Genomic DNA, 15,671 nt, shown 5'->3' on the forward strand with positions numbered 1-15,671 from the left:
TCCGTCAGACCTCGGGGACTTATCCGTCCTAATATATTTTAACAACTCCAACACCTTCTCTCCCTTAATATCATCATGCTCCAGAACATCAACCTCACTCATATTGTCCTCACCATCAAGTTCCCTCTCATTGGTGAATACCGAAGAGAAGTGTTCATTGAGGACCTCGATCACTTCCACAGCCTCCAGGCACATCTTCCCACCTTTATCTCTAATCTGTCCTACCTTCACTCCTGTCATCCTTTTGTTCTTCACATAATTGAAAAATGCCTTGGGGTTTTCCTTTACCCTACTTGCCAAGGCCTTCTCATGCCCCCTTCTTGCTCTCCTCAGCCCCTTCTTAAGCTCCTTTCTTGCTTTCCTATATTCCTCAATAGACCCATCTGATCCTTCTTCCTAAACCTCATGTATGCTGCCTTCTTCTACCTGACTAGATTTTCCACCTCACTTGTCACCCATGGTTCCTTCATCCCACCCTTCTTTATCTTCCTCACCAGGACAAATTTATCCCTAACATCCTGCAACAGATCCCTAAACATTGACCACATAGCCATAGTACCTTTCCCTGCAAAAACATCATCCCAGTTCACACCCGCAAATTCTAGCCTTATAGCCTCCTAATTTGCCCTTCCCCAATTAAAAATTTTCCTGTCCTCTCTGATTCTATCCTTTTCCATGATAATGCTAAAGGCCAGGGAGCGGTGGTCACTGTCCCCCAGATGCTCACCCACTGAGAGATCCGTGACCTGACTCGGTTTGTTAACTAGTACTAGATCTAGTATGGCGCTCCCCCTAGTCGGCCTGTCAACATACTATGACAGGAATCTGTCCTGGACACACTTAAACTCTGCCCTGTCTAAACCCTTGGAAATAATCTGGTGCCAATCAATATTAGAGCAGTTAGGGAATGAGCTGCCAGAAACACTGGTTGAGGCAGGCACCTGAGCAACCTTTTAAAAACCGACTTGAGAAGAGCAACCCATCCGTAAGCTGATGTGTTTCCACAAAGAACCAGAAATTCTTAAAGTCTGTCGTGGAACAATTAATTTACATTCTGTATGGACAGAAGTGGAGTAGTCATGCAGGGAATCCGTGTTCATACAGAGATCTGTAATTGATTTATATTGTAGACCATTTATTTATTTATTGGTGGGCTTTTCAAATTTCAGAGTTTTTGGTGACTGACTGTTATTTTCCGCGCTTCTCTTGCTGCCGCTGATCATTGGAGAACCGGACAGCTCGCTCATTCGGTTATTCCAGATAACCAATCTGAGAAAGCGTTGCACCACCAATCGTAAGTACCCTTCCTCATTCCCCCAGAAGCTAGAAAAAGGGTGAATCCGGAAGCTTTCGCCATTCTTTGTGAAGGACTTTGCAAGAGTGAGTGAATGAGGAAAAGCAGGTGGTAAGGCGAAGAGCGGTGTGCCGGGCAGGACTGTGGTTCCAGGTGGGCCGTGTTCACAGGTTCATGAGAAAGGGAAATTAATGAGGAAATTCTCTTGGGCTCGCCCCGGTACTTTCTGGAGCAATACAGGTGACAAAAATAAATTCTCCAACTAACTTCAGCCCCCACAATATGCAAATGCCGCCAAGATTATAATTGTATCCATTAATCAAAAATAAAAATAGATGTATGAACAGGATTTCACCGTCAGATTCCACACTCATTTACGATAAAGACCGTGTGTGGATTCGTCACATAAAAGAGATTTAATGTTGCCCCACTTCCCAAATCCACTTGTAATCTATTGGAATAAAGGCTGATTCACAGAATGCAACCAATTTAGTCCAATATGTAGACGCATCAGCTTGTCGTCGTGTCACCACTGAAAAACTGCAGTCGGAGCAGAGTCTGTCGGTTCTGTGAAAGGACTCGAGTGAATCTATTGTGATCGCAGGTTGAAATACAATTCAAGCCATTTATAACACGGGTGTATTCACAGTAACAGCTAACATCTTCACTTCAATCCGCTCTAGGTGTAAAACTTTGTGTGAAAACTGAGTGAGCAAAATTTCCGCGTTTGGGCGCGAACGGCATTGTAGAGCAATGAAAGAATACGCAACATAAAAATTAATGTAATTACATCTAATGCCAGGCTTGTAGCGATCCAATATAGAATTATTAGTACAACTCTTTAACCGAAACTGTGAGTGGCTCTTAAAAGAGCCGTTGGGTTTTTCTTAGTACTCAGTCGCTTCACTTGGAACTAGTGTACTTGGTCACCGCTTTGGTTCCTTCCGACACAGCGTGCTTGGCCAGTTCTCCGGGCAGCAGCAGGCGCACGGCGGTCTGGATCTCCCGAGAAGTGATGGTCGATCGTTTGTTGTAATGAGCCAGGCGGGAAGCCTCCCCAGCGATGCGCTCGAAAATGTCGTTCACGAACGAGTTCATGATGCTCATGGCCTTGGAGGAGATGCCGGTGTCAGGGTGAACTTGCTTCATTACCTTATAAACGTAAATGGAATAAGTCTCCCTCCTCGCCCTCCTGCGTTTCTTGCCAGCCTTGCCTTGCGCTTTGGACACGGCTTTCTTGGCGCCCTTCTTGGAAGACTTCGACGGCTCAGGCATTTCCTCACTCAGCTTTAGACACAGAAATGAATGTAATAACTTGGAACGCGGTTTAAATAGGCAGTGTGTCCCCGCCCTATGCTAATGAGGAATCGGTAAAAGCAGATTCCCATTGGTAAATTTGGACGAATGAACGTTAGCATTTCAGTCTAACGCTTTGATTGGGCAATGTGAACTGGCGAAACACATCACAGGGTGACACATTCGCAGGGTTTATTGCTTAAATAAGACAAGAGGATATAAACTTGGTTATCCTATATTGGCAACAGTAATAGAGTGTTGGGAGTACTTCATTCGTAAGGTCTTCAGTTTTGGGCGGAAAGGAAATGAACGGACACAAAATATTGTCTTTTTATCAATGTGGAATATGATCCTAGTGTATCTCTTGCTCTCCCTCCATGATATCCCCCTTGGCCTGTGGTTGATTTCAGTCTTTGAGAAAAGATCAAGATGAAGAATGATTGTACATCAGCAGTACATGTAGTTCAGCGTTATGTGCAAGGCAGTCATGGATTCTTACACTACAAAGATGGTTTGAAAGATCAGGGTTTTCTGTTTATGTTCCAAAGTTTCAGGTGATTATAAAGAAGATTATTAGTTAAAATATCAGAATTCACGTCTGGGATATTTTCTATTATTTTAGCCTGCCCTGATTCTGTACTTCTGTGCTTTGATTAGTTTTCAGTTTTGTTCATTATGTGAGGACATGAATGACATTGGTGATCAGTCTTTCCATAATCATGATTGCTCTTCGCAATTTTCTCCACAGAAGTAGTTTATCGTTACCTTCATCTGGGCAGTGTCTTTACAAGTTTCGGTTTTGACATCGATTAAAACAGGTATATCGAATCATAGGCCAAACATTATTTTTGGTTTCGTTGAGGTTGCTGTTGTTGTTGTTCGTCCTTCGTAGTCGAAGATGATCATGGCTTCAAAGTCAAATGGGAGATTGGCGGCTCTGGGTCCGGAGGTGACTGATGAGGCCAATCCGGGCCCTGAAGGCTCGCCCACATGTGGGACACAAGTGGGTGGGTGCTGTTGTGGCAGTGGATGCTGCTCGGGCCTTGCGCACAGCACGCTTTCGTTGCGCCTCGATGATGCGCCTGACTTCAGCTGCACGGGCTCCTGTGGTGAACTTGCTGTGCCAAGCTGGACGGTCGAGGGCAAGCGTCTCCCACGTGTTGATGTCGACACCCAGGCCTTTGCGGGACGCTTTCAGGCAGTCTTTGTCTTTGCAGGAGGCAAAGAGTGTGAATAAAGGGGGCCTTTTCTGGGTGCCCAACTCTTTTAGTAGTGCTTTCAATTCTGTTAGGAAAATTATTATCACTATCCTTAAAACAGGAAGTTTTCCAGATGCCCTCAAAACTGCGACCGTCAGACCTCCACGAAAAAGCCAAACCTCAACAGTGAGTTACTAGCTAACTGCAGGACTTTCTCAAAATTTCCCTTCCAGGGTAAGATTCTTGAGTAAGTAATATTCAGATAACCCAACATTCTGAATGAGAACAATATTCACGAAAATTTCAGACAGGCCCTCACAAAATCTGTCAGAAACCTTAGATTCAGCACTGAGAGAGGAAGAGAGTTAACATTTCAGGTCAGAATTTGGAAAGTGAAACAAAAGCAAGTTTGTTTTAATTTACAGAAAAGAATGGGGAGAGATCGATGGGATGAAATTAACATCAGTATAAACCAATGCCAGGTGGAACAGGTTAATGGAGACAATGGTAAATATGATTATCATTCATCAGGTTTCAAGTAGCAGAGTACGTAGATTCACACTTTCACAGAATGCTACAGAATGAAAACAGGCAATTTGGCCCATCCAGTCTCTAGTTTTGTTCCTTTTTTCGAATATCATCGTTTATTTTCTGGAGAATTGAGTACAATTCTGAAGAGGTACTGTGTCAGTTATCCAGGACATTCGATAGCAATGTTACTGACTAACCTTAAATATGAGACCGTAGTAAAAGGGAAATTGATCCAAACCATCTCTCCGGGGAACATTCGAACATTTTGTAGACACCAGCAGAAAACTCCCTCCACTCTGGAAATGATTCATCAAACCATCTGCACACATCGACAGAAATAAGATAAGATAGATTAGAATGACTTTAGTGTTTTTGTAGAAGGAACTTACTCAGAAACATTTCGCAGTGACAACGAAACGCGTGTCCTTTACCCCGCGCTCATGGAATCCGCAGAGCAGCCCTTCCACAGAGACTGTGAGCGGCTCTGAAAAGAGCCTTTGGGTCAATGGGTTCAGATTCTGTTCGCTGCACTTGCTGGCACTGCCGGTTTTCTCGAACAACATCACAGCCTGGATGTTGGGCAGCACCCCGCCCTGAGCGATGTTCACTCCCTCCCCCCCGCAGCTTGTTAAGATCGTCGGCGTTGCGGACAGCCATCTGCAGATGCGGTTCTTTTTGTTGTCCCGGGCCAACTCGAGGATTTCAGCGGTCAGATACTCGAGCACAGCAGCTAGATAGACCGGGGCTCGCTCAGCATAGTTATCCTTTCTCAGAAGCCTGCGAACGCGGCCAAGCGAGTACCTCGGTCCCAGGGTCGAGCGAGACTTGGCTTTGGAACGAGCATTCCCGCCCGAATTTACTCGTCCACTCATTTTCATACACTCAGCAATTTACAGAAAGAATGAGGAAATACTTTCGGCCCTCGACCTTCACATAACATCTGGGGGAATGCTGTGCGACGTTTATGATTGGTGCAATAACATTTAACTTCATCGGATGATTAGCTGTCTCCAATCGGAGAGGTGCCTTATTTACCATCAAAATCAAAGAAAAAGCGCGGAAAACAACCGCTTCCTCTCCGAAAATAAGCAGAAATTTCAAACAGCCCGCCAAAAATCTTCAGTTCAAAGCTAATCAAAAATGAAATCATTGCAGATCTGCTCGTTGGCTTACTCTCCGCAGTAACGCACTACTGAAGTCCGGCACATCCAATCTTTCAGTGCAGCTAATACTGCAAAAGTGTCTGGGGAATTATTTCTAAATAAGAGAAAATCGGTAGATGCCGGAAATCCAAGCAAAGCACACAAAGTACTGGAGGAACTCAGCAGGCCAAGCAGCATCGGTGGAAAAATGCTGCCTAGCCTGCTGTTCCTCCAGCATTTTGTGAGCTATGTGGGAGTGAAATTCACCGATTTCTCTACTCAGAACAAGTGTTCATTCTCAGTTGCAGTCCTCGGTCGGTCATTGTGTGAATTGCATATGAACGAGTTGCTTTTCTCAAACTACGACTGAAGTTTAGTCTGCAATTTTAACGAATTATTTGTAAAAGAACCGTCTGGCATTGAAATGGGATTCAGGGAATAAGAAATACAGCTCTGTTAATGAAATATTGAGTGGCTCTTAAAAGAGCCTTTGGGTTTTCGGTTTGTTTTGGCAGCACTCTTCACTTGGAGCTGGTGTACTTGGTCACTGCTTTTGTCCCTTCCGACACGGCGTGCTTAGCCAGTTCCCCGGGGAGCAGCAGGCGCACGGCGGTCTGGATCTCCCGGGAGCTAATAGTCGACCGCTTGTTGTAATGGGCTAGGCGGGAGGCCTCGCCAGCGATGCGCTCGAAAATGTCGTTCACGAACGAGTTCATGATGCTCATGGCCTTGGAGGAGATACCGGTGTCAGGGTGAACCTGTTTCATCACTTTGTAGATATAGATGGAGTAACTCTCCTTCCTCAGCCTCCTACGCTTCTTGCCAGACTTGCCTGATGGCTTCGGCAGCGCTTTCTTAGCGCCCTTCTTGGGAGCAGGCTTCTGATCGGGCATTTCTTCCGTTTAGTTGAGACCCAGCAATGAGAATAATAATACACGGAGCGCGGTTTAAATAGGCAGCGTGACACCGATATGCTGAAGAGGGATAGGGAATTCAAGCATTTTCATTGGCTGCTTGGGGAGACGAATCAGCCATTCAATTTATTTCTACAGATCTTTTCATTGGATATCAGAGGGGAGATATTATAATCGCACGCTCCAGCAATGAGGAGCCTCTCAACGTTGCCAACCCGCGGCGGTTCTCTGTGCCATTTATTACGACAGAATGCATAAGAGAGGGGACTGGGACTGAAACTGAAATTACACAATGGAAAACGTAAAATACAATTGCAGATGGAAGAAAAACACGTTCAGATGAAAAGTTAAGCATATTTATTATCCAAGTACATAATGTCACTATCATCAAGCATGATTCATTTTCTTGCGGGCATACTCAATAAATCGCTAACAGAATATTAGACATGACAGAATAAGTGGAAGACCGATCCAACTTGGAGATTCAACAAGTGTGCTAAAGACTCAAAATATGCAAATAAAATATAAAGAAATAATAATAAATAAATAAATAAGCAAACTATATTGAGAACATGAGATGAATAGTCCTTGAAAGTGAGACCAGGTTGTGGAATCATTTCAGTGATGAAGAGGATGTTCCTTTGGTTCAGGAGCCTGACGGTTGAGGGATAATAACCATTGCTGACACTGATTGTGTGAGTCGTGAGGCTCTTTTACCTTTTACCCGATAGCATCAATGAGAAGAGAGCATGTCCTGTGAGGTGGCGGGGGCGGGGGGGGGGTGGGTCCCTGATGATAGCTACCGATTTCCTGAAACAATGTGCTCATTGCAGGGAGGACTTTGCCCATGATGGACTGAGCTGCATCCACTAAGTTTTTGTAGGGCTTTCCATTCAAGGACACTTGGCATTTCCATACCAGCTGTGATGCAGCCAGTCAATATACTTTCCACCACACATCTATAGAAGTTAATAGAAAATGAAATATTGCAATACAGAACATTAAAAGTATCAAACATAGAAAAATACAGCACAGGGACAGGCCATTTGGCCCTCAGTGTTGTGCCAAACCAGCTAAAAAACAAATCATAAACATGCAAACACTAATTCCTCCTACCTGCACCATGTCCATATCCACACATCCATGTGTCTAACCAAAAGTCTATTAAAAGTTTCTTATTTATTTGCCTCTACCACCATTCCAGGCATCCATGACTCTGGGTAAAAAAACACCCATCATATTCCCCTTGAACCTACCCCTGTCACCTTCAGTGCATGCCCTCTGACACTTCAACCCTGGGAAACAGATACTCTCTGTCCACTCTATCTATGCCTGTCATAATTGTGTAAACCTCTATCAGATTTCACCTCAGCCTATAATCCTCCATAGAAAACCATCCATGCCATCTAAACCAGGCCGCGTCCTGGTAAACCTCTCCTGAACCCTCTCCAAAGTCCCAACATCCTTCCTATAGTGGGGCATACTCTAGATGTGGCCTCGCCAGAGTTTCATAAAGTTGCAACAGAAAAGGTCTCCTTTATTCCCATTCTTTGCCTCCTGCTAGTCAGCTAATCTTCTATTCATACAAGTACTTTTCCAGTAATACCATAGACTTTTATCTTCTTAAGCAACATCATCTTCAACAACTTGTGCAAGGCTTTCTGAAAATCCAAATAACCAACATCTACTGACTTTCCTTTGTTTATTTTGCGTGTTATTTCCTCAACAACACGCAGAATAGGTCTCAGGGTACTTGCAGACCAATGATAAAACAGGCCACAGAGTCAGTATGGTTTCCTCAAGGGAAAATCTTGCCTGAAAAATCTGTTGAAGTCCTTTGAAGAAATAACAAGAAGGATAGACAAAGGAGAATCGGTTGATGTTGGGCGCTTGGATTTTCGGAGGTGCCACACCTGAACCTGCTCAACAAGCTACGAGCCCAAGGTATTACAGGAGAGATTCTGACATGGACAAAGCAGTGGCTGCTTGGTAGAAGGCAAAGAGTGGGAATAAAAAGGGAGCCTTTTCTGGATGGCTGCCGGTGAATAGTGGTGTTCTGAATATCAGCATTTAATTTTCAGAGAATTGAGCACAAAGCTGATGAGGTTTTGGGTCAGTTATCCCGGGGGTTGTGTGGTAATGTTACAGTTTGTGTTCCCTTGTGGCTAAACCGTTGAAAATTGGCGGTAGCGGATCAGGAAACTGAGAGGCCGGTCTCTGCTCTGGCCGTCCCTCTGACTCTGCCTCTGCCTCCACCCCTCCCCCCTCTCTCTCCCTTACTGCGCGTTTCTCGGGCAGGTCGGGGCGCTGTGTATAAAGGAGACAGCAGCGGTCGGTTCGTCATTTAGCAGCGTCTGTGGTGAAGCGGCAGTATGTCTGGCAGAGGAAAAGGAGGCAAAGGACTCGGCAAAGGAGGTGCCAAGCGGCACCGTAAAGTGCTTCGTGACAACATCCAGGGCATCACCAAGCCAGCCATCCGCCGTCTGGCTCGCCGTGGCGGCGTCAAGCGAATCTCGGGTCTCATCTACGAGGAGACCCGCGGTGTGCTGAAGGTTTTCCTGGAGAATGTGATCCGCGACGCGGTCACCTACACGGAGCACGCCAAGCGCAAGACGGTCACTGCCATGGATGTGGTGTATGCGCTGAAACGCCAGGGCCGCACTCTCTATGGCTTCGGCGGTTGAGGAACTCCTGATTCTGAACACAACACAAAGGCTCTTTTAAGAGCCACCCACCACCTCACAGAGAGAGCAGTGACCCGGAGCAGAAATAGATGCCTTTGGAATAATTTATCGGTGAAACAAACCTTGTGCTTGTCCGTAGTTTATTTTAAGTGAGTCCCCTACACGGTACAGTTGAGGTGGAGATGATGGTTGATAGTGAAAATTACCAGTGACTAGACCGGTACAGACTATATGCGAGCGTTGGGAGTTAATCTAAATCATGGACGGGGCAAACATGAATCAAAAGTCTGTCCCCTCCCGTACTGTTCAAATTGGCGTTTAGCAGTCTCCCGCAGAAAACTACCTCAGCTCCGATAACGATTCAGTAAACTGGGCTTGTTTAGAAAATAAATACAGCAATTTTAAAAGTTAGGATAACTCCCCCAAAAACCACTCCCAGTGACAATGATATGTTCGGGTTATTCGAAATGGAAACTGCAGCCTATCATTTCGGACTGGCTGCAGTCCGACCAGCCAGTCACACACATCGGTACTTGGGCACAGATGATGCTAACCCACCCGTCGTGGTTGTTCTGGAAGGGGCTGCTGTTTGAATTCGACAGCAGATATGAAGCCGATCGCACTGCGGACAGGGCTGACATTGCTTCCAACAGTCGGCGGAGGGCCCAGCTTCGACATTTCAGACTGAGCACCCACCGTTAACCCTTTCGTTTTGCACCAGTAAGGAATTCCAATGGACCCTGCCTGCCAGCTGGTATAACAATCTAATCCGGACAAGAGCCCTTTCCCCCGCGCTTAAGGTATCCGCAGAGCAGCCCTTTCACAGACACTGTGAGTGGCTCTGAAAAGAGCCTTTGGGTCACTGGGTTCAGATTTTGTGTCTTCACTTGCTGGCTCCGCCGGTTTTCTTGGGCAACAGCACGGCCTGGATGTTGGGCAGCACCCCGCCCTGAGCGATGGTTACCCCTCCCAGCAGCTTGTTGAGCTCCTCGTCGTTGCGGACGGCCAGCTGCAGATGCCTGGGGATGATGCGGGTCTTTTTGTTGTCCCGGGCCGCGTTGCCGGCCAGCTCAAGGATTTCAGCCGTCAGATACTCGAGCACAGCAGCCATATAGACCGGGGCTCCGGCACCCACTCGCTCAGCATAGTTACCCTTTCTCAGGAGCCTGTGAACACGGCCCACCGGGAACTGCAGTCCTGCCCGGGAGGAGCGAGACTTGGCCTTGGACCGAGCTTTGCCGCTGGTTTTCCCTCGTCCACTCATTTTCACAACCTCAGCAGAACTTTCACGGAGAATGAGAGAATGCTTCCGGTCCTCGTCCTTCTTGTATCTTTTGGGGGAATGAAGCGGAACGTTTATGATTGGTGCAACTACGCTTAATTTCATTGGAAAGAACAAATAATCCAATGAGAGAGCAGTCTTATTCACCAATCAAGAAACAGTAGCAGAGGCGTGGAAAATAACCTTTTACTCCCCTAACATGAACTGAAATTTGACACAGCCCGCCAAAATCTTTGTTTAAACCTCATCTGAAATGAAGTCTTTCCAGTTCTATTTATCGACTACGCATTCACCCATTACTGAAGTCAGCCACATTTAATATAAGTGTAGCTATTATTGTAACAGTGTCTGGCTATTTAATTCGCCGACTTCTTTCAACGGATGAACGTTCAGAATAAAAATCGATTCTCAGCTTCTGTTCGCGGTCATTGCATGAACGGTATCGGTTTATGAATGAGTTGCTCTTTTCAAACTGCGACTTGACTTTAGTCTACAGTTTTCCTAATGTAAAGAGAGACAGGGAAGTTAAAGCTAAGGAGAGGGCATATAATAGAGCAAAAAACAGCGGGAAGTTACAAGATTGGAAAGCTTTAAAGAACAACAGAAGGGAACCAAATTCATAGAGGTGGAATCCTAAAATGGGATTGCCAGAAATCCTGAAGAGGATACCAAAGGTTTCTTCAGATATATAAAGAGTAAGAGAGAAGCTGACGGTGACTAGTGGTGTTTCTTGGGGATCTGTGTTTGGACTGCTTTCCTTTATGTTATATGTCAATGATTTGAATGATGGAATTGATCGCTTTGTGCCAAGTTTGTGGATGATACAAAGGTAGGTGGAGGGGCGAGTAGTGTTGCAGAAGCAGAGAGTCTGACGAAGGATTTAGACAGATTAGGAGAATGGGCAAGGAAGTGGCAGATGGAGTACAGCGTCAGGAAGTCTTTGGTTGTGAACTTTGGTAGAAGAAGTAAAAGCATAACCTATTTCTAAATGGGAGAAAATTCAAAAATCGGAGATGCAGAGGGACTTGGGAATCATCGTGCAGGATTCCCTAACGATTAATTTGCAGCTTGAGTCGGTGGCGAGGAAGACTTTATAAGGCATCGGTAAGGCTTCACTTGGAGTGCAGTGAGCAGTTGTGGGACCATTATCAAAGAAAAGATGTGCTGATATCGTAAAAGTTTCAAAGGAGATTCAAAAAATAATAATAATTCTGGGATAGAAAGGCTTCCAGTATGAAGAGCATTTGAAGTCTCTGAGCCTCGACTTACTGGAATTCAGAAGAATGAGTAAACCTCATTGAAAATATCAAATGTTAAAAGGCCTTGATAGAGTGAATATGAGGAGCAAGTTTCCTATGGTGGGGGAGTATAAGACTAGCTGAAGCCCGTTTGAGTATCTGAAGGGACCGCTGCTCGGATTCTGGTTGTACTTCATCCCTGTGCTCCTCATACATGGGCACCCAGCGAGGAGGATCTACTGGTGCGCTTGCTCCTGGGCCTGGCCAAGGTGGCCATGATGGCCATTTACAGGTCCAGGCAGCAGAAATTCGAAGGGTCTGCAAGGGCCGACTGCCTGCCCCTGTTATGGTGATACATTAGTGCCCAGCTATCATTGGAGAGGGAACATGCAGTCACAATGGCTACAGTGGGGGATTTCCCGGAGCAGTGGGTCCCCTGGAGTTGACTGTTTGATAGGTGATAATAATCATATTTTAATTTGAATTTATTCACCGTCTTGTAAATGCTGAATGTTTGTACTTTGTGTATTTTTTGAGCGAATAAACTTTTTATAGATTTGTAGAAAAAAATATTAGCGGGACATCCACTTAGAAGGTAGATGAGGAGGAATTCCGTTAGTCAGACAGCGGTGAATCTGTGGAATTCCTTGCCACAGGCGGCTGTGGAGGCCGTGATTGAGTATACTAAGGCAGGGGTTGAAAGATTCATTATTAGTCAGGGCCTAAAGGTTTACAAGGAGAAAGCAGGAGACTGGTGCTGAGAGGGAAATGGATCAGCCATGATGAAACAGCAGAGTACACTCAATGGGCCAAATGACCTAATTCTGCTCCTATAGTATATCTGATGGTCTTTTGGCATTTAAACCGGTATGGCCAAGGAATCAGAACAGACAACAACACAGTTAGGCTGTACATCCACTATCCACTGCAAGGATTGCCACCATTTCATTAGTATTGTGAGGTTCTGGGTGGGGGTGTGGTTGACAGCCTGCTTGTTCATTTCTAATGACCCGCACTGTTTTTGTTCTTGTGTAAAAATGCTTTTGTGGGATTATGGTGGGAAGTTTCAGTTCGTTTATTGTTACATTTTAGCTTGCGTCATACAGTTATTTGCTTGTGTTTTTGTGGGTCACCCTAACTGATGGTCACCTCCCCCGTTGGTGTGAGACTGGTTGGATTCACTCTCTGGGTCATGGTGCCCAGTCTGTTTGTGTCTATCACAATAAAATGGTTGTTGAGTTAAAGGGCTTCCTATTCTGTCATTATACTGTGGTGAGCATTTGGTCTATAAACTAAAAGTTCATTAGACTGACACCTGAAATTCTGGGACATAGACTGCTGCACTGGCGTCGTGAGACTCTGGGCCTTTAGAACCATCTGTAAACAATTGGGATCAGATGTTTTCAGGGAAATGTACGGAAGAAATGTGGCAAATATTCAGGGGATATTTGAGTGGAGTTCTGTGTAGGTACTTTCCAATGAGACAGGGAAAGTATGGTAGGGAACAGAAACTGTGGTGTACAAAGGCTATTGTAAATCTAGTCAAGTAGAAAAGAAGAGCTTACAAAAGGTTCAAAATACTAGGTAATGATAGAGATCTAGAAGATCATAAGGAGCTTCAGAAAGAAATTAAGAGAGCCAGAAGGGGCCATGAGAAGGCCTTGGTGGACAGGATTAAGGAAAACCCCAAGGCATTCTACAAGTATGTGAAGAGCAAAAGGATAAGACGTGAGAGAATAGTGTGACATTGGAAAAGTGTATATGGAACCGGAGGAGATAGCAGAGGTACTTAATGAACACTTTGCTTCAATATTCACTATGGAAAAGGATGTTGGCGACTGTAGGGATGACTTACAGCAGACTAAAAAGCTTGAGCATGCAGATATTAAGAATGAGAATGTTCTGGAGCTTTTGGAAATCATCAAGTTGGATAAGTCACCGGGACCGGATGAGATATACCCTAGGCTACTCTGGGAGGTGAGGGAAGAGATTGCTGAGCCTCTGGCGATGATCTTTTCATCATGAATGAGGATGGGGGAGGTTCCGGAGGATTGGAGGATTGCAGATGTTGGATGAAAGGGAGTAGAGATAGCGCAGGAAATTATAGACCAGTGAATTTTACTTCAGTGGTTGGTAAGTTGATGGAAAAGATTCTGAGAGGCAAGATTTATGAACATTTGGAGAGGCATAATATGATTAGGAATAGTCAACATGATTTTATGAAAGGCAGGTCGTGCCTTATCAGCCTGATTGAATTTTTTGAGGATGTGACTAAACACATTGATGAAGGTAGAGCAGTGGATGTAGTGGATATAGATTTCAGCAAGGCATTTGACAAGGTACCCTATGAAAGGCTGATTGAGAAAGTAAGGAGGCATAGGATCCAAGGGGACATTGCTTTTTGGATCCAAAACTGACTTGCCCACAGAAGGCTAAGAGTGGTTGTAGATGGGTCATAATCTACATGGAGGTCGGTAACCCATGGTGTGCTTCAGGGATCTGTTCTGGGACCCAACTCTTCGTGATTTTTATAAATGACCTGGATGAGGAAGTGGAGGGATGGGTTAGTAAGTTTGCTGATGACACAAAAGTTGGGGGTGTTGTGGATAGTGTGGAGGGCTGCCAGAGGTTACAGCGGGACATTGATAGTATGCAAATCTGGGCTGAGAAGTGGCAGATAGAGTTCATCTCAGATAAGTGAGGTGGTTCATTTTGGTATGTCAAATATGATGGCATAATGTAGTATTAATGATAAGACTCTTGGCAGTGTGGAGGATCAGAAGGACCTTGGGGACTGAGTCCATAGGACACTCAAAGCTGCTGCGCAGGTTGCCTCTGTGGTTAAGAAAGCATACGGTGCATTGGCCTTCATCAATCATGGGATTGAGTTTAGAAGCCGAGAGGTAATGTTGCAGCTATATAGGACACTGGTCAGACCGCACTTGTAGTACTGTGCTCAGTTCTGGTCACCTCACTACAGGAAGGATGTGGAAACTATAGAAAGGGTGCAGACATTTACAAGGATGTTGCTTGGATTGCAGAGCATGCCTTACGAGAATAGGTTGAGTGAACTCGGCCTATTTTCCTTGAAGCGACGGAGGATGAGAGGTGACCTGATACAAGTGTATAAGATGATGAGAGGCAATGATTGTGTGGATAGTCAGAGTCTTTTTCCTCGGGCTGAAATGGCTAGCACGACAGGGCACAGTTTTAAGGTGCTTGGAAGTAGGTACAGAGGAGATTTCAGGGGTAAGTTTTTTTTTACGCAGAGAGTGGTGAGTGGATGGAATGGGCTGCCGGTGACGGTAGTGGAGGCGGATACAATAGGGTCTTCTAAGAGACTCCCGGACATGTACATGGAGTTCAGAAAAGATAGAGGGCAAAGGGTAACACTGGGTAATTTCTAAAGTAAGTACATGTTTGGCACATCATTGTGGGCCGAAGGACCTGTATTGTGCTGTAGGTTTTCTATGTTTCTAATGGAACCATTCCATCATATTGATGATGCATATAGAGTCACCACTACCTCCTCAGTTACACACCATTCCGACACTCCTCTCCCAAAGAGTTAAATCTACCCCAGGTAAAGGAAATAGCCAGGGAGGAATAATGGATAAAGCCACACTAGGGCATAGGTCATATTAGACAGAGCCATGCTCTCTGCCTGGTCATTTGCTTCCCACCCAAAAATGCAAATCTTGCAATCTTGATGATCCGAAAGATCTTTCAATGTATTGACTTGGAGTATCATCCTCATGATCACTGTGGTGTAACAAATAATTCACAGCCATCTGCAAACTTCGCTAATACATTGGCATCAGCATTTCTTGCTGCAGAGCAGAGACAGAAGACCTAACAGCATCACAAACAGATTTAAAACCTGGGCTTGGATAACATCTAGCCATTTCAAAAGGAGGGGGCAGCAGACCCATAGGACCAACGGCATAATCGAAGACGGTTCTAATTAATGCATAATACAAAGTAATTATAAACACCCTTTTAGCCCCCCAAGGGTCTGAAAGGTCAAATTTCCATTTTCCTTTGGTGAGCTCAATAAGCCAATCAAAGAGTCGCCTTATTCGCCAATGAAC

General features: G+C 45.1%; 2 protein-coding genes and 1 pseudogene across 2 annotated transcripts; all 3 read right to left on the reverse strand.

Annotated features, from left to right (window-relative positions):
* Window positions 1-1,237: 1,237 nt before the first annotated feature.
* Window positions 1,238-2,573, reverse strand: LOC134338858 (histone H2B type 1-B). The gene has a single exon (XM_063035011.1). The coding sequence runs from the start codon at window positions 2,567-2,569 to the stop codon at window positions 2,198-2,200; it is 372 nt and encodes a 123-aa protein (XP_062891081.1). The 5' UTR covers window positions 2,570-2,573; the 3' UTR covers window positions 1,238-2,197.
* Window positions 2,574-5,962: 3,389 nt separating this feature from the next.
* Window positions 5,963-6,355, reverse strand: LOC134338859 (histone H2B 1/2-like). Its single transcript, XM_063035012.1, has one exon. It carries the CDS (start codon window positions 6,353-6,355, stop codon window positions 5,984-5,986), a length of 372 nt encoding a protein of 123 aa, XP_062891082.1. The 3' UTR covers window positions 5,963-5,983.
* A 3,525-nt stretch (window positions 6,356-9,880) lies between these two features.
* LOC134338870 (histone H2AX-like) overlaps window positions 9,881-15,671 on the reverse strand; it is a 31,091-nt pseudogene continuing 25,300 nt past the window's right edge.

Source organism: Mobula hypostoma, chromosome 28 (assembly GCF_963921235.1).
Source record: "Mobula hypostoma chromosome 28, sMobHyp1.1, whole genome shotgun sequence".
Lineage (NCBI taxonomy): Eukaryota > Metazoa > Chordata > Chondrichthyes > Myliobatiformes > Myliobatidae > Mobula > Mobula hypostoma.